Below are 27,106 nucleotides of genomic sequence, written 5' to 3'. Positions count from 1 at the left end.
TGGAGCGGTTGCGGTCTCAATCCTCTACATTATCCGCCGTACGCCTATCACTTTAATCAAACCCATTTTATTCAACTACATCTAAATACTTGAACAATAAAATAATTATCATTTATCGCAATAGAAGTTATGTAGTGGAAGCGATGGGGGAAAAGCGACGAAATTGAGATATACGGCCTCAAGATACGATATAATGGTGGTGTTAATAGCTGTTTATCGCTAGGGATAACTTTATCACTTGTCATAACATTGAATTGCTTACTGTGATTTAATTTAATTCATTTAGTGTAGTGCAGTACCCGAGTTATTACATGTATAGTAAAATTTGGTATAGTAACAAACAATTTTTACGATATACAGGTGCATTGTATACTTAGAAGATAGTGTAGGTACTTAGAAAGAGTTATATTAGGCTTTATATTAGACCGTCCGTTTCAATTTTTACGTATGTTACAGATCCACACTGTATATATAGTGCTCAAATAAGGGTGAACAAATCAGAATGAAACAGTAATATCTCTCCCGCTCCCAAAGTCACTCATTCGTTAAGATTGTATACTTAGAAGATAGTGTAGGTACTTTTAAAGAGTTATACATATTAGGCTTTATATTAGACCGTCCGTTTCATTTTTTGCGTATGTTACAGATCCACACTGTAATATATAGTGCTCAAGTAAGGGTGAACAATTCAGAATGCAACAGTAATATCTCTCCCGCTCCCAAAGTCACTCATTCGTTAAGTTCCAAAAGATTCGCTTCGCTAGCGGGATGAATAACGAGCGTGTCTTTCACGCCAAACATTATTTCACCGTTTTCAACCTTTTTCCACTGAAATAAGGAACACCGTGAGTTATCACACATACATACATAATGCAGTCTACCAATGTGGTATATTTGTGTCTTTGTCCTTCGTCTGTAGAGTCTGTACGATATATAGGTATGTATGGCACTTATTATGTACTTCTAAATAAGGATTTCTAGTTGACAACGGAACCCTTAAAAAATATACCCTTAATAATGATATAATTATTATGTACTAATATCCAACGCCCAAATTTTCTAGAATGTTTAAGTACTTTACACACTCTTTTACGCATTAAACGATGAATAACATATTAATTTTCTCGACAAACTTCAAAGCTGATTTAACCCTGCCTTACCAACAATAATCGACTGTAACGCAATATTCTATTTCACTTTATTTTAGTCACAAGTACGTCCTGGATGCCCCCTACCATATCACAGCCCCTGACTGGTTCTCATCAAATTGACAGTCGTTTCTACCGTAACACTTGACTGAGGGAACGAAGTGACTAGTCGTGTTGGGACTAACTAACTTGTCTGTATTCCCAAAGCAGAATTTACAATCTCCTGAACCGGTGTTAGGAAATTGATATATCGCCCGTTTCCCGTTGCTGTAACTATGCACCAGCAACGTTGTAAGAGTAGTAGTAACGATGTTGCAGTCGCAAATGTTGCAATCCGAATATACCTACCCGTTACCGGAGGGCAACGGCGGGGAGCTGGGAGGGGGTAAAAATGTAGATATTAATACATATACTTAAGTTGTGGATGAGATATACACCTCGCAAACCCTCATCGTTCCACCATTTAAAAATACACCACGAACTGAATAGACAAAAAAATACATATTAACATAGTTATCTAACCTGCCGGCCTAGCCAAGGTGACAATCGCTATCGCTTCGACAACGAAACGCTTTGTGTCTCTCTACCACTCTTACATATTAGTGCGATAGTGACAGTTGCGTTTCGATCGCTACGGAGCGTTAGTGATTGGCATGTTGGCTACGGGACCTGTAGGGCTAAGATTGGTTGCCTTTTAGTCATCTGTCACCATGCCTGTCACGTTCTAACAAGTATTAAAGTGTGACACATGACGTGACAAGTGATAAAAATACCGCCGCTGCTCATACAAATCGGCTGATAAATACGACATGTAGAAGAGAACAGCCGGATAGTAGAACTAACGAAAACATTTCTCTGCCCAAGCAGAAACAAAGACGCTTTGCGCCTTCTCGGTCAATTAGTGTGATCTTAATTACACATAACTCCTTTTCGTTCTAGAGGTCTCACACATACTAGTTTGACTGCGACTAGGTAACTAACGTAATACCACATGCCTTTGATGTATCACGTTAACCTTGAAACTAAAACAACATAAGTGAACTACTTTAAATTTCTACAACATCATCCCTTTTTGATTCATTCACTAACGGACGCGCTTAGTGTAGAAAGGACTTGTGACTTTTTGGTAAAGAAATGAAGTGGAATGATGCATTGCCACTATTTGAGATTGCCTAAAGTTAAAACGCACGTGGATAGTGGAGTGCTCTTTCGGTGTTTGTGACTGCGGTTTGCTATTTCTGTGAGGTTTTGTTACTTTTTGTTGTAAAGTTTGCAAAATACTTTACATACAGGTATTTCTTTGAAGGTATAGGTAGTCATTTGCAATAGTTATGCATTAGACGACTATTGGTAAAACTGGTACTTAGCGTGGAAAATATATTTTTCAACACGAATAGGGAATATTACGTGAAACTCTGCGTGGGGGGCGGCACTACCACAATCTGAGGGACTATCACAAAACATGAAAATCGAAATTTCGTTATCTAACATCTCTGTCACTCTTGCATATTCGAGCGATAAAGAGGCTTTCTGCAAGCAAACTGCCTTGGTGCATCAATGTCATATTTTATTATCTCTGAAAACTTGTCAAAAAACTGTTAAAGGCACAGTATGTATAAGTTACTCTATGGTTTACTAAACGGGCTAATGCTGCACTCTGGTGGTAGAACATTGCAGTAATAGCCCCTATTGCATCAATAATAAATGCAAAAACTTTGGTTTTCTCAAACTTGCACATTAAGTATTAATTAATCGAGAGTGGAAAGTTAAAGAAAAATACTTAAAGGTCCGTGTCTTGTTTATTTAGTCACATTCTAAGATAACCAACCTTAAATAAAAAAATCATAAAGGATAAAACGTAACAACGCTTCAACAAGTTGAGAACTAGTCAAAATAATCGATCGAAAATGTATTACCAGTTCTTATAAACATAAAATTTTCGGCACCTAGCCGTTGAGAGGTTTTTAAATTTATTCACCCTTCGATTTGGGGAAATACTCAAAGTTTGTGGAAATTCAGGCGATTAAACCGGAGTCCATTAGCATAACGGCGTTGTATCGTCTAGTGAATGGTTAGAAGAAAACAGTTTAGGTTTAAAACAGCTCAACGTCATAGAAGTTTTATTTGTATGAAGTCTTTTAGTTTTAAAAGAAGTCGGGCCTAAACGCTGTAAGCGTTTGGCTATATCGCTATTTTGGGAGTGTGGCTACCTGCATTTTAAGAACATTGGAATATAAGATGTAGTGGGTGATAGTTTTCTGAATAGTCGAGAGCTGCTTTGACAGGGTATCTTTAGTACCTTACCAAGGAAGGCAAGGACATTATTTATATTTTTTGGGCAGTAACACCAATATAAGTATTAAGGTTGTATTTAGGTATCTACACCCATACACCCATTGTCAGCGTGTGAAAACTGTTGTTTTACAAAATGACCATTGTTATTTTAAGTGTATGATAGTAGACTCAATGTTTGTACAGTCGAAGGCAAAAATATCGATCCATCAGACAAATGGCTCAAAAATATGTGAACACGACTTTATTGTCTAAGGTATAAGAGCGTACACATATTTTTGAAACTTTGGGAATGTATATATATGTATGCCCTTGACTGTACTGTATGCAATGCAGGTTTTTGGCTGATAAATCATTTGGCTGTCAAGTGTCAACCAAGGTATTTCATCACGTTGCACCACAGCACTGCGTTGCCCACAACAGGAAATTGCAACCACAAAAAATGCATTGTCCTTTATTAAATTATATAAGTAAACTTAAATATATCTAGTAATGTTGCAGCAATAAAAACCAGCCAAGTGCGAGTCGGACTCGCCCACCGAACGTTCCGTACTTTTTAGTATTTGTTGTTATAACGGCGACAAAAATACCATCATATGTGAAAATTTCAACTGTCTAGCTATCACGGTTTATGAGATACAGCCTGGTGACAGACAGACGCTCAGACGGACAGCGGAGTCTTAGTAATAGGGTGTCGTTTTTACCCTTTGGGTACGAAACCCTAAAAATGTAACTATTAAATCGGTTTAGTTACATTTGCTTTTTTTTATGTGATAGTCAGCAAATGATGAGAAGAAGTGATCATCGCCCATGGACGTAAGCAACATCACAGGAGCCACTTAAGCATTGCCGACCCTTGAGAACCCTAAATACCCGCTTCTTGAAGAATCCCATGTCGTAGCACAAAGGAAATACCTCAGGAGGCAACTCATTCCACATTCTTACCTACTCGCCAGTCCCGATTTCCATGAAAAATAGAGTTAGACCAAGAAAAGTCTGCAACAATTTTAATAGCATAGGCAGTGTAATTGTATTTACTTATACGTCATAATTTCATAGGAGTTTGACGTTAAAATAAAACTTGTACTGCGTGTGCTATCAAAATCGTTGCAGACTTTCCTTGGTCTAACTCTACAAATCAAAGTGACATATCCCAGGAAATATAAAAACCTTTTAACAAAAGCACGTCAAGTTTAAACAAGGGGACGACACAATACTAAACACCAACATTCTTTATAGCTTCCCGTATTAGTGGAAGAGTTGTAGGGCCGTCTAATTGGAGGGGGCTCAGCTCACGAGCTCTCTAATACGTCTTTTGGAGAGCGCTTGTCCCGCTGCGAAAAACTCGGTCTGTCTGTTCACAAGAAAACTCTTATGCGTCTGTTTACTTTTCGGTAGTATAGTTTGACCCTTTAGAGTATAAAAAGAGAAAGATTCCACCTACATTTGAACCTGATGATTATTAATTAGTTTAGAATCAGCAATTTTACTTTAAAAGAGGCGATTTGATTTGATGTTCAACTGTACATTTTTTAGTAATCAAGCACAGATGCAGATGGTCGCCTAGAAATATTCACGAAATGCTAAAGATTACGCAGAAAATACCTGTTTGGCAAAATTATTAAGTACTTACTTAAGGTGGTTCGACTAGGTAACCCAAAGCTTAAACCCCGCTAGATGGCGTCACTTTCGCAAATTTTCAGGTTTAATTTTTTTGTGGAATAGTGTTGGTATCTGTATACTTAAAAGTATGTTTAGCGCACTTTTTACATAAATATTGAACTATTATAATAAACATTGAATACTTCATTAGTGCAAAAAACACTTTTAAAGTCGACAGAGTGTTTCTGTCATGCTATTTCCTACTATTACTCACACATGCAAACAGTGTTTCCGTGATGCTTGTAGTAGACAATTTCAAGCAGTGTAAGTATGCTGCAATGGCGTTGCGGTATGTTCGTGGAAATACGTGCAAGAGGATTCGGGTTCGAAACTGGTACGACAGGGGTACTTTTTTTTGTCCTTTTTGTGTTATCTTATGTTTCTTATACCTTTTATTCTTCGAATTCTTGTCCGATTCCGATATAACCGAAATATATTTCAGTGATATCGGAAACGGCTCTAACGATTTCGATGAAATTTGCTGTAAGGGGTTCGATCTAGCTAGGTCTTATCTCTGGGAAAACGAGCATTTTTGAGTTTTTACTTATGTTTTCTTTTTCTTCCAGATATTCAGTATTATTAATAAATTAGTTTATAACGTTTTATAAAAATATGTGACGTTTTGAACTAAAAGGTACCACATTGTCGGTTGTCGATTAGGTTGATTTCATTTTGAAGCTTTATGGAAATATGACAACAATAAGTAGGTACCTGTTTGGTTGAAAACGCCACATATATTGAAAACCTGACTTTCACAAATCTCACCTTTTTGGGTTCTTCCAACTCAGAAAGGATGGAGAATACTGACGATTCTTAGTAGCACTAGCCCAAGGAAGTCCAGGTTTGTAAGTGTTAGGTATCAGTTTTTTTTTAAAGGGCTAAATATAGTTCTACAAGTAAAGCAATCCCTTACTGCCCAGCCTCTATAGTATTTTTCAAACTGGAAGGGTACGATGATAGATTTCATCTCCATACAATTTATAACCTAATAATGCCAGATGTTGCAAAATTATATTGAATTGAGATCTATCATCGTACCCTTGCAGTTTGAAATAGTTATTTACGATACAAGTGCGGAAAATTCGAAACGAGTGGCGACAGATTAAAACACGACCGCAGAGAGTGTTTTAAATCGACACGAGTTGCGAATTACCTATTCGCACGTGTATCGTACAACGTTTTACAGTACATATGGCCCTTTAAACTTTCGACATATGCATGAAAAGTGCTCTTTACGCACTAGGGCGAGAAAGTTGCACCATATGTACTATAAAATACTTTTTAGTACATATGGTGCTACATATACGTTACCGCCCTAGTAATTAGTACAATACGTGCATATGTCGAAAATGTAAAGGGCCATAATTATGTACTGTAAAACGTTGTACAATACACGTGCGAAAAGGTAATTCGCAACTCGTGTCGATTAAAACACTTCCTTCGGTCGTGTTTCAATTTATCGCCACTCGTTGCCAATTTCCTACTTTTCGCACTTGTATCGTAATGTACTAATAATAAAGTAGTAATTGTAAAATAAAATTAAAACTTTTTTTATTTTATTTTTTTGGATTCAAGTAGGTACAGTGAGTAACAACATTGCATGGCCTTCTAATTATAACTATTATAGAAAACGGGATATTTATCATGTTTATTTATATTATTTATTTCTCGATATTTTGGCCGGTCTTGCAAGACCAGTCGTTGTGGAGATCCCTGGGGAGGCCTATGTCCAGCAGTGGATGTCTTGTTGGTGTAGATGGATTCACACAACAAATGAAATAACATTTTTTCATATTTGTTAGCCGTAGTTGTCCCTGTACCTGAAAGAAAAATAATATCATGATAGCACAAAATCTCTAATGTTATAGGAAGAAAGATGATGCAACAAATTACCTAGTAATAATTGTGTTTTTCATTCATAGACAAAATTCCATAATTTTCATCCCCAGGAAATGTTTTATTTTACTTTATTGCAGTGAGGATGTCCTGATTTTTTCTGGCTAATGAAGGAAAACATTATATTTCCAAGAATGCCTCTTCATTTTGCACAATACCTAAAAAAACCTAGAGTTAGTGACACATTGACTATTCGGCAACCAAAACAGTAATAATTACATTATATAGGTATTGTTCACTGCTTATATCTACCATTACGGAAGAAGTGAGAATTATTTTCTAAAAAGATCGGCACGAGAAGATTACAATGTACAATGAAGGAATGAAACTGTACCTACCTTACGAAACTTCACCATCATGAATTCCGCTTCAATTGAGTCTGAATTTTTCTGGATTTTCGCGGACCAGAACACCGATGATTTTTGTAACTTGATTTAGACGTTGCTATCATTTTCAATTTATACAAACAAATTGACACAATAAACATGACCCTATGTGTCAGTGTCAACACTGTCAAATAAAAATGCACTAAACATGACGGCACTGCAAATCCTGCCAGGTCGGCCAGGCAACGTCGCCAACGTCATAGAGTGGCAACGTCGCACGCAACGTATTTGTACACGACATTTGTGACACACACATACGTAAAATTGATGAAAAAATTACGTTGATTTATGTATGATTTCTGTATGAAACAAAGTTTTTCTATTAATTTAGCGCAAACGAATATTCGAAAGTAGATAAATGAGCAAATATTTGTGTAGTAATAGTGTGTAGTGCCTTAATTAAAGCAGATTGAATTTTGTATGAAAATCGAACCACCTTAAGATATTTATCATATCAAGGCGTAACTGAAGTGACACACACTATCGTAACAAATACCTGTGTTGAATCTAAAGCTTCCCTTATATATATTCTGTGCCAACGATATAAATTCATCATATTTCACAGTTTGACTGTGACATGTAATTTTACTTTTTTGAAAGCAGGCTGATATTGGCTGTGTTTTTATCACTTATCATGTCGAAACCTATCGCTATGAATATATACATCACTAGATATCGTTAAGAGTTTAAGTTGACAAAAAATCTAAAATTACGGTATCTAACCATGAAATAAACGAAATAGAAGAAATACTAGGAACAAAATTATAGTTAGCAAGTGTAATTGATATTTGTACTGTAACCATTATTGTGGAATTAAATAAATTAAAATAGTACATCAGTTACATCACATACGTTATTTCTAACTATCCTAAGCTACCCAAACACCGCTTTACCTCAAGCCGAGTTTAAAAGTGCCCAGCAAGAAAGTAATTGGACGAACCAATTAATCTCAAAATAGGGGTAAACAACTAAGGTGTAGGTACTAGTCAGAACGCAGCAGTGATCTCGTAATAAATAATGAAAACTCAATCAAAAAAATAGACCCCCACGCACCGTTTACAGCGTAGTTTCATGAATTGCCTTGAATTTTAGGGCTCCGTGTTTGATCGGCCATCCGTGATGACGATGACAGCTGTGAAATGCTGGAATCAGTGTTCTGCTATTAAAAAATAGATTAGAACTTTGCGGTGCACCACTTTGAATTCGGGTGTAACATTGGGATGTCGCGACAACTTTCGAATTTAACATTTCCAGTTCTATTCCCGAGTTTCAGACATTTATTATAATTATTATATCTATCTAATACCTAAGAATAATAAAGAAATTAAAAGGAATTTTAGTTTTACAAGAATAGTTATAGCTAAACACCATACTGTTTTAGTTTTAAATAATAAGGGAAATATTCATAAAAAAATATTCAATTAGGGTTCGCTGTCACATTTATTTTAAAAATAGGTAGTCGTGTTATCTGGGGGTTCGACTATGCTCCACCAAGACAAGATTGTAGGTACTTATTGTCCGAGAGAGAGATGATCTAAGGGGCTGAATTATGTGCCTTAATACTGGCGTTTTTTTTGTCAGCTTTTAATGCGAATTCCCATACTACGAGGTAGGTACTTCGCGTCTACGAAGTTGCAAATATTAGTTGTATAATTACATCTTCCAAGCAAATCTCATCCCCAGGAGAGATTGTAATTTCTCTTTCCCATTCTACAATATAATATAATATAATATTAGCACTGCACTACAGAACACAAAATCAACCACTTGCCTCAAAACTTTACCGTCACAGTTCACATCTCATTAGCGCCGCTGCCACGCCGTCACCTCTTCTTAGTCTCGGCTCACCGATTTGACGACCAGAATAAATCAGAAACAATGCACATTTACCCAAACTTACATGTTAAAAGCGCAATTTGTTACGTCTTTTGTTCGTAAACGAGGTCCGTTTGTCTTGAGGGTAGTGCTTTATGTAAGTATCTTGAATGCTTGCGTAATAAATATACAAGAGGAAAATATTTCGATTTTCCGGTCGTCATTTGTTTCTGGATGTCTAAAGGTACTCCTATAGGATTATCTCGATCTCGGTAAGTTTAGTGCTTGCTAGCTTTAACAGACCAGAGTTCTTAGGTTCTCATTTTTGAGTTTAAATGTAGCATCAATCAGGAGCTCAGGGTTTATTTGGCTAAGATATTTAATCTTAAAACTTGGCATAAAAATATTGTAAGAAATACGACTATTACGACAACCTCCAACGATTGTAAATAGCCATAGGGTTAGACTCGACACGATACTTTCTTTAAACATAAAAATGACAAATATTGATTGATTAAGGTGTATTTACTAATTAGGTCCTAGAAAACTCTACTGAGAAAATGAAAAAAATATTTGTAAACTTCGGTAACTTGAGTCATTATTTCAGTAGGGTTTTATAGACTAATTACAACTAAGTCAGCAACTTTAGGTATTAGTTGGAAACACCAAGTAAATTTCTCTATTAATCAAACTCGGCACAATTTCCTTGTGTAAAGTACCTTTGATGAGCCGCGACAGGAAATCCTGGGACCAATTGACAAAGCTTTATTGACAAGTTACAAGTTTCAATTCTACCTCGTTAGATGCTACCGCACAAGTGTTAATTAATAAGTACGTATACGTACCTAATCAAAATGTAAGTTTGGTATTGTACAGCATTCGATCGAAATTGAAGAAAACAAACATAAACATGTGTACGACATGACATGTGCATATGGTATGTACGAGTAGCGTCATTTTTTTTATAGGTAGACAATTAGAATTCGAGAGCTGGGACGTGACACACTTATGCTTCGCCTCCTCTTCATTTTCCTTTCTTAGTCCAAAAATCCTCGAAGCTAATATTCACACTGTTCATAGATACTAATGATATTAAATTAACGCGGACGCTGTATACTTGAAGGTCTATAGGTACCTTTAGCGTCAAATGCTTGCATTCTGAAGGCCGTTAACGTCATGCTTTTCCAGAAATCTTCCCTATAGGTCTGTATGTCCCGGGTCTAATAAATATAGGAGGGCCAAAATACGTAAAAAAAATTTTTTTTGGAGTCATTTCACAAAAGCAACAAACGTACTTATTTATTTTAAAAATATTCTCCTCTAGCTACACAACCTAATTACTTTAAATACTTACACAAAAGCAAACGTTTGTTAAACCTATCAACTATTGCCGCAGTAAAAAAAATGACAACGTATTTGTGTTGTTTTGCTCGCAGAACTGATGGCCGGTTGGGCCGGAAGGTTCTGGAGTGGCGTTCGCGTACCGGAAGACGAACTGCCGGTAGGCCTCCAACAAGATGGAGCGACGACCTGGTGAAGGTCGCGGGAATTCGGTGGTTGCGAGCGGCACAGGATCGGTCGGAGTGGCGAGCCTTGGGGGAGGCCTATGTCCAGCAGTGGACGTCTATCGGCTGACATGATGATGATAGGTTGTAGGGCCTCAAGAAATAACTGTGAAGGTGCCATTTAAAAGCTCAGGAACAAAGACATCGTCGCCATAATCAGGTGAAAATGTGACATCATGAAACCTTCCGAGACATCCTCGGCGTTAATAATGCAAAATTTCTATTGTGCCTTTCAACTCGGCGCCGTGGGAGGCGATTTAGGCTCGCATAACACCTTCATCTGTATTAAAGGTTTTCTTTAATAGAGCTGTGCCACAAGTGAAGAGTTCCTTTTCTTTTTTGTTACCAGTAAATGTTAAACCGAGGTTGTGGACGACTGGACACCTTTGTCTTTGGCGATAAATTTAGTTTTTGAACTCGTCGCCGTTAGATTGTCAAGTGAACACAACAATTAATTTCCATTACGTCAGACTAAATTCATATTTAACGTGTACTTGTGTTTATTTAATCGTATGGCATAGTAAAACAGTTATAAATACAAATTTAGTCCAATCAGCCACTCGATGGCCTCGTCGCTCAGGACGATCGGGTCTTCAGGAGGACCATTGGCATAGCGCGTTATAGGGCAATTCTCTATTATAATTTTGTTTAATTCATTTATTATATACAATACATAGTTCATGATCAGCAACGCAGGCTTCGTCAAGTGCTTACAACAATAAATCAGCTACAGGCTTCGTCACCTACTAACAAATGATATAATCCGCAACAGGCTTTGTCAATCTTAAACACTAAATTAAACTAGGCCAAGTCCCCACTTCGGACCGTAGCCGGTCCAAAAGTCCCCATGACACTGGCAGCGTTGCCCCGTTGAATTGCCAAGGAGATCTGTTGGACCAGATACGATCCGGAGCGAGGATCGCAATCCCTTTCCCTCAGTCGCCGACCCAATTGCCACACAAACTCCTTAGCCTCCGCACCCCAAGATCCTGCAGTCTCCACCGCCACCGGTATGAACTCATACGTTGGTTCCAAGGCAGAGTACTTTAAATGCTTCTGTTTGGCCGCATACTCCGCAGCCGAACTAGCAGTACTGATGGTGTGATTCAGATGGGACGGGGCAAAGGATTTTGTTTAATTGTTTGTGCAGCCTCGCCACAACTGCAAGCCGGGGATTCCACCCATCCACACCGGTGTTTGTAGTAAGCACAGCGACCGTGGCCAGTGCGAAGTCTGTGCTTGTGTTTTAATATAAAAGACTAGTCTATTAAATCCACAAGCATATTGATATTCGTATAAATGTACCCCTGAATATCAGTCCTATCAGTGATTCACCATTGTTTCACTCGTTTGTAGCTAAGGTAAGATGAATGACGCGTGTAAAGTAAAAGTAGGTACATTGTTGTACTTTATAAGGTAAGGTATTATATATTCTAGGCAAATTTGTGATACTTTCGATTCTTTGAAAGATGGTTACATAAAGTTCATTCAATAGAAAATAATCAGTCCAAGCATATATTTTAAGAAAGGCACTCGCTATCCGTCTCTATTTCGGACCGCGATCCAATATAGTGAAAGGTCGGAACGTGGACTCAATTATTAAACAATGTAGGCTACCCGCAACCCTAGTTTTAATACTTGAACGCAGTATGTGGGTCAGGAGACTAGGGAATGCCCTGTTCAGATAATGGAACTAAGTATTTAATTGGTTATGAGCTCAGGTGATTGCTTAGATATGAGATGGGTTAGGTGAAGATATTGAATATATCAATTATGGCTATTGTCGGTGGGGTAATTTCTATGTATACAATATGTGTTCCGTCTTCTCATTGAGTCTGGTTCGAGACGATTTACTTTTTACTCTTACTCGATCTATGATCTTTCTTTTAGTTGCGTATCGTCCTTTTTCCTTACTAACTCTAACTCTAGCTCTTTCTTTTACTTTTTATTTCGTTTTTTGAACACTAAGACTTCACTATCCGTCTGTCTGAATAAAACAAAACATATAAAAATGCTTTTTATCGCCGTCTAGTCGCCGCAAAATTCCTATGAGAATTTCATATTTAATTGGCCAATTTATTTTAGTCTTCACACCCAGAGATTACTTTGATTGCCTGGTAACTGACTTTGAGATGAATTTCCTAGAATTTTATCTCATTTAAATTCTGCCGGGATCCCATAGTGAGCAGTAGAGCACACATAGAATAGAGGACGTGCTTCTCTTCTATGCAGTAAAAGTTTAATGACACTTTATAATTTAGTAGTTCTCGCTATTGCGTTATATAACTTTGGAATTCGTATTTGTTTGAGTGGAACACAGTAAACTATTTTTATATGTACCCACTGATCTGACCTGTTAGCATGAGTTGCGTTCTCGCGCGCGACTCCATACATCTAGCGCGACTTCAAGTATGGACACGCGCGCGAGAACGCTTCTCATGTTAGACCGCCTGGTCAAAATCGTAGGGAACCGTTAGATTAGGGCAGCACACAATTCGTCGTAGTGGAGAGCCTTGGAGGAGGCCTATATCTAGCGATGGTCATATTCCGTGTAGTATATGATCATAAGTAGGCCAATTAAACATGCTTTAAACATAAGGCTAATGGGACATCACATGAGTTTCGACAACGACGCTAGTAGGCGGGTTCTCTGTTCGTAGGCGCTTTTCGCTACACACCACGCCTGTGTTATCGGCTACGCTCGTAGCGCGTAGCTCGAGCCCGTAGTGAATGTGTTAAGGGCGGTTTCAGACTAGCATTTTATACAAATGTAAGAAAAAGTAACGTGCGTGTAAGTTCGTAAAAACCAAATGTAGGGATATGTAACGCGCGTGTAAGCTCGTAACGCCGAAACGACCGTACGAGTATAAGTACGCACCGAAAAATACGCTAGTCTGAAAGCGCCCTAAAACACCGGGACAATATACAGCAACATGATAGCAACCATCATTTGATTACTTATCTATTCCATCTTAACTAAAATCAGTTGATCCGTTTTGGAGAAATTTGGAATGTATGTGCATGTTCATTTTTGAGGGAACTCATCGATTACTTTTTTTTGTTAAAACTTATAACAAATTAAAATTCAAAAACATTATATCCGCGGTCCCGAGCACGCACAACTATCTCGCTCACGCTTACGCTCAGTGAGAGTGAGAGAAGAACACAAACCTACGAGGCCTTAAAATACTCGGCCCTTGAATTTTAAGAACCCTCATTAACTACATATGCACCTGTTGCATAAAATACTATTTATAATTTTTAAACTAAAATAGGTGTCATATATATTTAAAAAAGGGACGAAGCGTCCAGTGGTGAAGGCCGGATTCGAACCGGCGTCTTTAGCAATCCGGGCTAACGCCTTGAAGCCCTAGGCCACCTCGCCACGGCGGAATCGGTCCCAATAGGGTATTTAACTACTAGTCAAATCAGTTTTTTTTTTTCGAATTGTCAAAACGATTTTGCTACTATGGAATTTCTATGAACCACTAGCATGTGACGTCCCAATCAAATTACCTACTCTTTATAGTTTTATACGGGTTTTAAAATAGAAATTATGTCTAAAAATAACTGCTGTCTACGTTTCTTTATTAATCATCTGCTGCTTTATTTCATGCATGGTGTAAAATATTTTATTTTAAATACAATCAAATACCCTATTCCTCGACTATATGCCATCTTACTGAGACTAGACCATAGATTAGTATATGACTAGACGCCCCCACTTTGACTTTGTTGTCTTTGAAACACAAATCAAAAATATTTAATAAAATAATTTGATTTGTTCCCAAAGTTGTGTATTTATAATTTCTTTAATTTGGAGCAAATATTGGAGCAAAGTGGGACCAATAGCCTCTTATGATCATACCTGGGAGAACTCGGGGCACTTGTACTAGTGACGTAGCAAAATATTTTATCGACAATTAAATATATCGATGTTACTGTCAACATAAAAAGCGCTGGTGGCCTAGCGGTAAGAGCGTGCCACTTTCAATCCGGACGTCGCGGGTTCAAACCCCGGCTCGTACCAAAAACTCGGAAGTTATGTACGAAATATCATTTGATATTTACCAGTCGCTTTTCGGTGAAGGAAAACATCGTGAGGAAACCGGACTGATCCTAACAAGGCCTAGTTCCCCCTCTGGGTTGAAAGGTCAGATGGCAGTCGCTTTCGTAAAAACTAGTGCCTACGTCGATTCTTAGGATTAGTTGTCAAGCGGACCCCAGGCTCCCAGGAGCCGTGGTAAAATGCCGGGATAACGCGAGGAAGAAGAAGAAGTTACTGTCAACATCTAGATGTTATTCAACATAAATAAATATTAATATTTTATCTGGATTTTAAAATAAATACACTTTACAAATCAAAACGTGTATTTTTATTATTTTTTTTAAAATTTTATAGTGTGATTATTTTGATGGAAATTACATCGGTATACTTTTATTATAGGTTTGCTGATGATGTTGTACTGGTGGATGTATACAACCGTTCTTCAAAAAATATATTTTTAATAGATATCAGCTGCTTGTAATGGCGCAGTGTGCAGTTGAAGATGATTTATACAATGATTGAGCGAATAAAACACAGATTTGCTTAAACTTTTATTACAATTAAAAAGAAACCCTTCATTTTTAGGGCAACAATTTTTGTCTGGCACATTATAAAACTGTGCTGTGTGCACTCTGTTTAGTCATAATATTAGCATTTCATCCTAGGATAATTTAAGTAATTCTCCTTTTTATGTGAAGTTTTTAAATCTTAAACAATAGTTTAATGTTTTTTTCAATATATATTATTATGGTCAACAACCTCAAATTATTATTAAGTAACTCCCTAGTTGTTGCAATTTTTAAGAATCAGGAAATAAGTCTTCTCGGTTCGTTATAAATGTTATAATTATTGTAATAAAATTAATAGTTAGATACAGTATATCAGTGTATCGGTATAGGTAGTTAGGTGATAAGGTGCAAACACAACTAATTCATATTTGGTACTAAAATAGTGAAGCCTTTTAAGTAAAATAATACTGAACTCTATAACTATAATATTATTATGTACAAGTCCAAACTAGGTAATGTATGAATCTATATTAAGTAAACAAATATACCTAGTTACAATCAACACCATAATATTCAATTCTTTATGACAACTGTATTGTTAAATTAGCGATTTATAATAAAAAATAACATCAACTAATATTTAGTCAATATCATCTTATATAGTAAGATATATTTTCTTTGCTTAAGCATTCCAACTTTTTTCGTATAAAAGTAGCCTAGGGTGTCTTCTGATCTATTTCTAAGTCTACAACTATCTTATTGTGTCGAAGTTTTAATTATTAATTGGGGAAACATCGTCTTTCAACAACAGTGGCACAGTCAATCCGGCCCATTTCTCTAAACACCTTCGACAGATTCACCAACATGTGAGCGTCATTGTTCCTACACATCCACAGGTTCAGAATGTTCTCTGTCGGAGAACATGTGTTTGAAAAGTAATAGTAGTATGAAACTATTCTTAATTTTTCTGCCAAAAGTCTCCAATCGTTGCCTTTTGGTATTTGAGAGTCTAGTAATTTACACAAAATAATTCTGTCCGACTTAGTAAGAATGTTCATACGGTAGTTATTGTCCACGCTTAAATTACTTCTATATTGGTTACCTCTGTACACGAAATCGTATCTGCCTTCTTTCTTAGATAAAGAAGAATAATTAAATGGGTTCTCTACAATATGCATGTTGTAATCGACACTGGAAGAGCTAAACCGCTTGTTACAAGTCAAATTTGAGTTGAAATCGTTTGTTTTCAAAGTGAAGTTAACCGAATTCGATTGCTTTTGTTTTTGGTAAGCGGATAAGTTTAACTCGAAACAACTGATAGCGTCTGTTTGTTGTAAGATAAAATTACACTGTAAAGATCTAACTCCAAGATTCCAAACATGCGCGTAGGATAACTCCTGATATTTGCCTCCCGAAATTACCTTCCAGCCCACACCTAAATCTCTAAGATTGATACATAAATCTGAACAACTTTCTTGAAAATAAATGGTTTTTGGCTCAGTTAGCAAAGAACTACCCATTCGCTTTTCATTTTCAACACAGTCATGCAAGGCATAAGGGGTATCATTTATCACATGAACTTTTAAACTGTAGTAACTCTCGTCTATTTTTTTCGAAACAAACAAGGCTAGTTTCAGCAGTTTTGCGTCCAGGCTGGTGAAACTACGGCCAACTAAAACAAAGTCGCTTAGAAATTCACACACGAGGTAAACTTTATTAGGATCGACTTGAGCGAAGATGGGGCTTCCGGGAGTTTCTTGACCCAGCGTTAGAACTTTTCTCCATTCTCGTGTGTTGATTTCTTCTGGTTTCTGTAGTATGGAAACGACCCAGCTGGCGTTTTTAAGTGATGCATTGTGAGGGAAGGAAAGAATCACCCCTTTGCGGAAGTGAAAGTTTTTCGGACCGCAACGAATGACTGGGCTCAGCTGAGTTTCCCCTGTAACAAAAACCGTGTCATGATACCACAGTCAATTTTGAACAATATTTTTAACAAGAAATAACTGTTAAAAGTTTGAGATATAAATTAATATACTTTTTTTATCTAAAAGACAAACTAAATAGAAGATTCGTATTGATACTAAAAAAGTAAAAGCTGATAAGCCCTGCCCATCTGAACCGCTATTTGCGCAACGGATACTTTCGATTGAGGTTATTCTCCGTTAATCTTATATTGGAAAAACTGTTACACACCAATAATAGCCAAGTTGAAAACTGTGCTCAAGCCTATTTCATACCGTCTGGTTCGAACAAATATAAAACGGGGGCACAGTGTGAGGTAGCAAATAGACAAGAACTGGGTCGAAAGTTCACGACGTTACATTAGGAGCTGTGAAACCCGTTTTATTCGTAACGAATTTCGTGAAAAAAAAAATACTCTAGAAAGCTTGATGCAATTTGAGACTAGTCAGTTGTACTAAATATGACGACATACATATTATATATCATCGTGTTGGTCTAGCTTAAAAAAATAGGAAATGTGATCTAAGAAACGATGTTAATTCCTTCACACAGGCTAGAAGATATAAGGGATAATGATAAAAAAAGTAATGCTGTAAGAATTAATATGTATTAAGTAGTGATTAAAGGACTATTAGTACCTTCTTGAAGCAAAGGCCTATTCCATTCCTCGTCCGTCACCTCGACCGTGAACAGCTCCTCTCCTTTTTCCACCACACCGTCAGGCACGAAGAGACTGACTCCACACTTGTCCATTAGTAGCCAATCGCCATCACCAGTGACTATCTTCGAGGTGGTCGTTTCGAAATGGGAGGTATTCATTCTAGAGTCTAGCGAACCGTTGTTCTTTAGCGATGGTGATATTTCTACACTTTCGTTGCCATATGAAGAGCCCGCTGTAAACATTAAATTATATTTAATTAAACATTAATACAGGTAAAGAAGTTGTTACAATTTATAGAGACTGTAAGAGGGTCAAAACGCGAATAATTATAAATAAAACAAAATACTTCATAACATATGTATAGAAAGAAAAACATCACAACAGTAAGTTAAGTACTAAAGTAGGACCACGCTAAGTTTTCATACCAAGTCCTACGTCAAGTATGGAGCTTATAGGGATATGTATGCATTCTTACTGCCAAGTTTGTGCAAAGTTAGCGCGGTCAGAGTGTAGAAGGTGTAGGTAATAAAAACACATTTCAAAACTACGTTATTTGGCACAAGCAGTTTAGCACTAACATTGAAAGCACAATCTAATTTCAATGAATAATGCAAAAAAATCTGAAGAAAAGATTAGAACACTAATAAGCATAACATACTAAAGACTAACAAGCAAAAAAAATGGGTGGTGCGAGTAAGTCTACTACAACATACATACTTAGGAGGTCCGAAATAATAAAGTAGTTACTATCATTTCTGGTAACTTAAATATAAATTTCTAAATTCGTAATAGCTCTGGCTCTGCTAACATTTATTATATTCATATTATAATTCGAGTGCAAGCTTCGAAGGTTTGGGGGCCTAGTAAGCAGTAGGGTGTGAGAGGTGGACAGAGTGCGGAGGTTACTTAAAAAATCCTTAGATCTTGCGTGCGCCGTAACATAAAACTACCGAGAAATATGTAAATAAAATAAATTAATTCTTATAAATAATATCAATTCTATCACAAACGAAAAAACATGCAAAATAGAAAGAAAGCAAGCGTGCATTAATACGTGAGACTCACAGCTCAAAAAGCAGCTGGAATCAGAACGGTCTGACTCCACTTCGGCGCGTCCGATGTCCGGTCTTACCTCATGGTCTATGGGAGACATGTAACTGAAGGGAATGATGCAATTAGCATGCTAGATTTATCCTCAAATAAATATTAGATGACGAAAAAAAGTTTTTCCCATACAAAGATACGATAATGAATGGGTTTTAGCCTTCAATTTAAATCTCACAATGATGAGTGCAGATTTATGAAATTAAACCTTTTAGAATATTACCTATTGGCTAACTGCGGTACTTCATACAAGTGATCTGGCCTCGAATTGACGGAGGTGCTCATAGGTCTGTGTGTTCTTCTGGAGTCCATTGTCTGGAATTCCTCGTGTATTGTTAGGTCCGGCTGGTTGGTCAAGGTCCTTTTTATTACGCTACCAAAGTAGTTTGTACCTGAAAGAAAATCTAGTTAGTTAATTTTGGGCTCCCTACCACCAGATGCTACATTTCTGGAAACGGGAACTAAGCTAGACCTGTGGAAGTTTTCTAATAAAATAAATAGTAACAGAAAAATATTTATGCATGTTTAGTATTGAACAAGTTTGGGAACAAATCAAATTATTTTATTAAATATTTTTGATTTGTTTTTTTTTTAAGTAGTCACACTACTATATTATATAAATTAAAAACTGTAATAGATGTCATATATTAAAGAAAAAGTGACGAAGCCCTCCAGGCTAGTCGTGGCGGGGTGGCCTAGGGGTTCATGGCGTTAGCCGCGATAGCTAAAGACGCCGGTTCGAATCCAGCCTTCACCACTGGAGGGCTTCGTCACTTTTTCTTTAATATATGACATCTATTACAGTTTTTTCATGTTTAGTATTATTTTAACTACTCAGACGAAACATTCCAATCACATTTAAATTACCTGGTGGAGGTTTCACATAAGGCGAGTTTTCAGATATCTTTATCTTCACGTACTTTATTCCCAATAAGACAACAACAATTAAAATCAAAAAAGCAATTGACAATGCTACCAGAAGCGCCCAATACGATGATACTGGAAAAGAAAAAAAATAATTATCTTCATAATAGGGTATTTTCTGTGACAATTGGACCTTTCAATACCTTGGACATTTTATCAAATTATTCTTATTTTAAGAAGTATAACACTAATTACTTACAGCCTTGGTTTACTATAAATTCATATTGAGACCCCGTTAGATTTTACTGAATAATTCCATTCGAAAAATTGTCTAATTAAGACAAAATGTACGAACACTTTTTCCAGCTATTCAAAATTCAATAATTTAATATTATCTGTTATTGTGAGCCCATTGTGTCCCACTGCAGGGCAAAGGCCTCCCTCCTCTTCGGAGGTTCGTCCCCGTTTTGCGCTATAATTTTAACTTATTACAAATATATTAAATTACATATTACCATCGTTTCCCTTATCAGTTTTGGAGGTCCTCACACACATAGGGCATTGAGCCATCTGGTAGTCTTTCCCAAGGCAGGCCGCACTGGTCAAACAACGGCGTCGTCTGGTCTGAAGACAGTCGGTGTCACAACGCGACCATTCTGACCATTGGGACCAGCGACCTAAAAACGGTTTATTGTACAAAAATTAGAGCTCTTTTTACCTCAATGATCGTGATAAATATAGTTGGTAAAGGCTTATTCAATTGAAATTATACCTACGTTTGATAGAATCTTGTACATAGTAAATTAATAAAGCTAACTCACCTATTAATACATCAGACGACTGATCTGCTAACTCATCTAAACCATCAACATACATATCTGAAATAAAACATTGGAATTAATTCTAAGTTATTGTATCGACAGCATAGAAAAAATTAAAGGTGGTAAGATTCTACTACCAACAAGATATATCATTATATTATTATCAACATTAATGCTTTCCTATTCAAATAGGAGAACTAGTGAAAAAGGACCATTGCCACTGCAACGTACCTAAATCGCACTCCAAGCAGTCCGGTGTCTTTTGCACATTAAAACCCAAGCATGGTTGACCTCCGTTCAAAGGCCTGGGTGCTGTGCAGGACCGGACTCGTTTTCGTCCCGTCCGACCCTCGCGCGTTTGGCCGTTGCACCAGCATTCTGCCCACGATGACCAGGGTGACCAACCCCCGTTTACTGGTGGAAAAAGCAAAGATTCTAAATTAAGAAATATTTGTTAGTAGTTTTATAGTCTTGTCTTGACTGACCACAAAAGTAATACTAATAAAAAAGTCTAATAGATAAATTTTATGTATATAATTTAAATGGTTCACTAATTTATAGGACGTAATGAACATATAAAAGGTATAGGAAACTTACCGAAAACTGTTAACAGTGCTGGTTCAGATATTCGCTTTCCAGCTAAATTTTCAGCTACGCAAGTATAGTTTGCCATATCCTGAAACAGTATCAGGTTTAAGTAAGAGTTATCTCTTAGATTACAGTTCATTGATATTTTAGATATATTCCTAAGTCATATCCATATCAAATTCATCTCCTCCACTCCACCTCCTGTGCAGTGCCCGATTCTAAGCATAAATTATAACTTGCAATAGTTATATAGGTGTGAAAAGTGTCAACGACTTACCAGCAGCGAAACTTGTTTGATGATCAGCTCCCCGTCCTTAGTAACTTGCACGTTGTCACCAACAGTGATGGGGGCTCCGTTTTTCAGCCAGTAGAGCTGCGCGAACGGCGCCGCGGGCGGCGGTTCGCATCGGAACGACGCAGGGGCGCTCTGTTTGACCAACTGGGATTGAGGGGCTGAGGTGAAATGCTTCTTGATATCTGGGAGAAATTGTAAGGGTCCATTTCGGATTCAAGTCAGTATTGTACAGTGCGGCTTATATAAGGGTGCCTCTTTGAACAGACACCTTTTAGAGGGGTTTGTTTAGGAAACAAAACGTTTTACCTAATAAAAAGTTTGCTATTTTCATTTGTCATCATTTTTTTGCAAAAAAAATAGATACACAAAGTAACCACCTTTACAATTGTAATAAAACTTAAGAATCCTAAAATGTAGTTAGTACAGGGAAAACTCATTCAAATAAATGAGACCTTAGGGACAATTGACCGAATAAAAAAATGACGTTTTGTATGAGGCGTTTTGAGTGCCCTGAGACCACAAAAAATTGTGACACAAACCTGTTAACACAGATTAGAGATTGTTGATCATAACATTCATAACTATTTGGAATTTTAGGTAATATTTTTATCACCAAACATATACTCTAGCCGCTCAAACAACTAAACTTACCAAGACAAATACAATTTTGATTGATTGATTTGTAAAAATTCAAATTCAAATTAGAATGGAATAACAGACCTTTTCAAAGGCCTTTTGGCAGCTAGAGAATATGATAAGAAGAACTTACAAGCAAGCTCCACAGTAGCCGGCTGGCTCCTGATATGCCCTCGGCTAGTCCAGGCGAAACACGAGCACTGGTACTTCTCGCTCCCGAAGTACTCCTCAACATGTTCCCTGGTCACGTTGTACTCTCCCTCGATTATCCTCACCCCTGTTTGGGGGTCTACGAATGCGAAGTTTAGCGCATGTGTCTTTTCGCCATTGCATTTGAAGTACACCTAGAAAAGTAAAAGAATCTAGTTGTCTTAATAAGTGTTTAATATCGCAAAATTCTTGAGAACATTTAGTCACTGAGGCGATACGAATAGCTAGTTTTAAATAGGGAAAATGCGTTATCCCTCAAAATGGGTTTAATGGCAACAATGGCCTAAATAAATCTAGTAATTTCAGGTCACAACATTTTCGACCTGATTTGTTAATTCACCAAAGCTCTATTCTGTTAGTACTTTACTGGAATTATTAACTTCACAACATGTAGCATCCACCCATAAACTACCCATGGGTTATTAGTTTATATGGCTAGAGGAAAAATCCTCTAAAAGCATCGAACAAAGCGTTACCGGTAGTTCCAATGTCGTTAGAGATGTCGAGGACGACATCACTCTTATGGAATGGCTCTGACACCGGTGCCGAACAAAAGTTGGCAGACATTGATTTATCTCTCATACTCTCACGCGAATCACGTTCTCAAGAAATGTAATATTGATGGATGTTTTAACTACTGTCACGTATCGTCGTACAGGTTGAAAATTTGTAAAATCGTTTTTGCGGTAATGATTCAAAACGGTACCTATTTATGAAATAAAACTATGGAAATGAAATTATATCGCGTGTATTGAATTTATAATCCTTTTTCATAGTTTTATTCCATGAGTAACTATCGCGGTAACCGAAGACAATATTTGGTACCTGTTTACTTTACAAAACAAATATGCTTAGTATTCACCTAATTAAAACCTATTTTGATATGAAATTGAAGTGTAAATAATAAAAACATTCGTATGAATTATTTTTGGTGGCCTTGAAATTTTTAAGTATATTCATGCTTTTTTGTGCTCTGAATTTTGTTTACCGTCAAACTAGCCAACTGTCAAATGTATGAGAGATATGCTTTACACTATTAATTTTAGTACAAAATAAGTTATATTTGCCACAATAGGGTTTTTTGACTGTATTTAAAATAAATTATTTTACACCATGCATGAAATAAAGCACCAGAAGATTAATAGAGAAACGTAGACAGCAGTTATTTTTAGACACAATTTATATTTTGAAACCCGTATAAAACTATAAAGAGTAAGTAATTTGATTGTGACGTACATGCTAGTGTTTCATATAAATTTCATAGCAGCAAAATCGTTTTGACAGTTCAAAAAAAGACACTGATTTGACTAGTAGTAACTGTTTGCTGTGCCCTACAGGGTGTCATGTTGTACACAATTCTATGTTAAGTATAGGTTAAGATACAATGTGATATGCAATAAAGATTATGAGTATGAGTATGAGTATGAGTAGTCAAATACCCTTTACTATAAAACACACAGTTTTACTTAACACGGGAATTTTTAAAAATTTTGATAAAATGTGGTAGCAAGTATTAAAAAAATTGAGAAATTTTGACAACTAATATTTTTTGTAATAAAACGAAGCGTAGAGCATTTATTTTTTAGTTTTAACTAAAAAGACCTGCCTACTGAGTTGTAAGTATTACATTTGTCGCGTTATTGTTTGATGATGTATAAGTTGGCTAGTTTGACGGGACCTTTTTCATAAATCTGAATAGTTTTTAGTTGTCTATCTTTAAAAAGAATTACTTATGTGTATATCAATATGTAGTTATAAAAAGAGATATTAAAATGTCTACATCATAGGGATCATACCTACAAGGGGTCGAATGAATGCACTATGGCCTTGAATAAACCCTCTCTAAAACCCCTGTTCCGACTCCATCACATAAACTGAGCTATTACTTTGATTGAAATGCACCTCCGCAACAGGAGGCAAATCAATTAAATAAGTACGTAGCATCAAAATTTTAGTTATTAAAAGCATAATACTTACTTCTAAAGCATTAGCCGCTCTGCATTTTAAAGTGGCCGGTTTATTTTTCACTACATAAGTATTTTCCGGCTCTAAAAGAAAAATTGGGAGGTTGTCTTTGGCCGTGTGAAGTGGTATCTTATCATCAGGCGTATGCTCTTGATTCTCTTTGCTTTTCACGTTTTCTTTCTCTGGCAAGTCTTTGTAATTTGTTTCCTTATCATAATCATAATCTGCATATAGATTGTCATCGTCATCATCAACATCTTCTATGTCTTCGTTGTTAGTGAAAACAGGGGGAAGAAAGTAATCTTTTGCGGCTGCATCCGGTTTAGTTAAGAAATCTAATGGTTTTTCTAGCAGATCGTCCGTTGTTTCCGTCGTATCATCTGTTTGCGTCCAAGAACCTACAAATAATTTTACCTTGATGACTTGGCAAATACATTTCTTTAAGTTCCCGTTATTATTAAAATATATCTTAATTAACTTATGGTTTTAATTACTTACGCTTTGCTGTGTCCTCTCCTTTGACATATAACGTCAGATGTATTTGTAGTAGAAATAAATAGGTCCAAATATTCACATCCATTTATAGACTCTATTATTTTAATGTTTAAAAAATCATACTCATGAGAATCATTGTGTTCCATTACTACTTAAACGCTTTACATTCTACGCAGAACAAAATGGCACAGTATTGGGGATTTGTGATTATTTTTATAGTTCCATAACATGTTACGTAAGTCCAATAAGACGTGATAGAATGCCATAAAACTATACAAATTTCATGAAACTTCACTGCACTAAAATCGTGAATCGATAACTGCTTCCAACAACAATGTATATATCACACAAACTGCAATAAAGTTAAATCCTTCTGAATTTTCACAATGGTATAGAAGTCGTAAAAGTTTACGAGAATTCCCGGGAATAAGACGAAGGTGCTGCCCCTGTGGCGGACGAACTTCGACTGCCGAAGGGGATGAATGAAAACGAGAACTTTGTTGGGGTTGCGGCGCGCATGCGTAGAACTTGTAAAGAAGCTTTGGTTTAGTAGAAAACAGTAGCAAGTCTCATATGCTGTAAGAAACTTGTATTTTTAGGGTTCCGTACCCAAAGGGTAAAAACGGGACCCTATTACTAAGACTCCGCTGTCCGTCTGTCCGTCCGTCTGTCCGTCTGTCCGTCTGTCTGTCTGTCTGTCACCAGGCTGTATCTCATGAACCGTGATAGCTAGACAGTTGAAATTTTCAGATGATGTATTTCTGTTGCCGCTATAACAACAAATACTAAAAACAGAATAATATAAATATTTAAATGGGGCTCCCATACAACAAACGTAATTTTTTTTGCTGTTTTTTTCCGTAATGGTAAGGAACCCTTCGTGCGCGAGTCCGACTCGCTCTTGGCCGGTTTTTTATTTATTAGCTATAGTTACAAAATTATACAGCTATAAATTTGTAGTGCAGTTAATTAATAGGTTCTTTTCTAATAACTCTTGCAATTTAAGGGACATTGTTTACAACAACAGGTTTTTATTTCGATAAAATATTATATTAAGGGGCCCACTGACTATCAGTCCGCCGGACGATATCGGCCTGTCAGTTGTTCGGAACTGTCAAATTTTTGTTCTAACTGACAGGCCGATATCGTCCGGCGGACTGATAGTCAGTGGGCCCCTTAATTTAATGATAACAATTGAGATATTTAATTCCACTAAAAATCAAAGTAAAAACGCAAGTTTTGTAACAGTAAAGTTCTCCTATAGAAAATGTTGACTAATATAAATTGAGTCGGTTAATTACTTAACCAAGTCACTAAGGACCTAATAATAAGATATAGATGGATACAGTCTAAGGAAAAAACGTGCCTCGAAAATCAAGCAAATTTGACTCTCGATCAGAGGGCGCTACTAGATTTGGCCTACTGTCGTATAGATGGCGTTGACGGTTTCGTTTGTTATATAACAATTTTTACACATATCAGTGAAAGAACATGTGTCAAAATCATAAAAATAATTAATGCAAATAAAAAAAAACATTTATCCATATTTAAATACATTTTATCGTATATTTATAAATCTTCATTTTTAGTTTTAAAGTGTGTCGACAGATGGCAGTGAATTTACTGTGGTTACAAAATTTACTATGACAGTACCGCTCTAGTATAAGTTACTCTATGAAAGATTCAATCACACGGAGGGAAATCATCAACCCAACCTATTAAGTTTATTTTTTCGCCGACCGAGTAAGGGTGGTACGAGTATACCACTTGTGCAATTTCTTTGTCCAATGTGCATTGCGCTCACTCTCTTATTAAACAAAATGTGAGACGCAAATACACATACAAATACATATATCTAAAACAGAGCGGCCGCGAGGTGCTCAAAAATATCATATTACGCATTCTAGCGCCTTGACAATACAGGCATGTTCAGATATTTGTGAGCACCTTGGCCGCTTCGATATATCTGATGGTGACTGTACAAGTGTACATACGGGTCGGATTGTAAAAAGGAAGGTAACTAGGAATAGAAGAAAAACAATCTCTTCTTGACTTTTGCACTTATACAATTATTATTTTACAATTATTTAGGACATTTAAGCGTTTATTAAGAATTAACAAGTTATATTATTAACAATGTTATACCTATCACGTTTATTTAGATAAGAATTAACTAATTTTAAA

At 36.6% G+C, this 27,106-nt stretch overlaps 2 protein-coding genes across 2 annotated transcripts in view; one reads left to right on the top strand and one right to left on the bottom strand.

Moving 5' to 3' along the window:
- Window positions 1-27,106, top strand: part of LOC134742853 (uncharacterized) — a 273,946-nt gene that overhangs the window by 74,240 nt on the left and 172,600 nt on the right. The gene's annotated exons all lie outside the window — the stretch shown is intronic.
- LOC134743211 (netrin receptor UNC5C-like) lies at window positions 15,926-25,490 on the bottom strand. The gene is made up of 13 exons (XM_063676592.1): window positions 24,926-25,490; window positions 24,440-24,825; window positions 22,386-22,596; window positions 21,599-21,798; window positions 21,331-21,409; window positions 20,965-21,147; window positions 20,734-20,790; window positions 20,428-20,589; window positions 19,916-20,047; window positions 19,272-19,440; window positions 19,010-19,101; window positions 17,922-18,176; window positions 15,926-17,260 (listed from the first exon to the last, which is right to left on the bottom strand). Exons 1-13 carry the CDS (start codon window positions 25,005-25,007, stop codon window positions 16,101-16,103), a joined length of 3,168 nt encoding a protein of 1,055 aa, XP_063532662.1. The 5' UTR covers window positions 25,008-25,490; the 3' UTR covers window positions 15,926-16,100.

Source organism: Cydia strobilella, chromosome 7 (assembly GCF_947568885.1).
Source record: "Cydia strobilella chromosome 7, ilCydStro3.1, whole genome shotgun sequence".
Taxonomy (NCBI): domain Eukaryota; kingdom Metazoa; phylum Arthropoda; class Insecta; order Lepidoptera; family Tortricidae; genus Cydia; species Cydia strobilella.
Note: the sequence above shows the minus strand (reverse complement) of the source record. Positions and strands in the feature narration are given on the sequence as shown.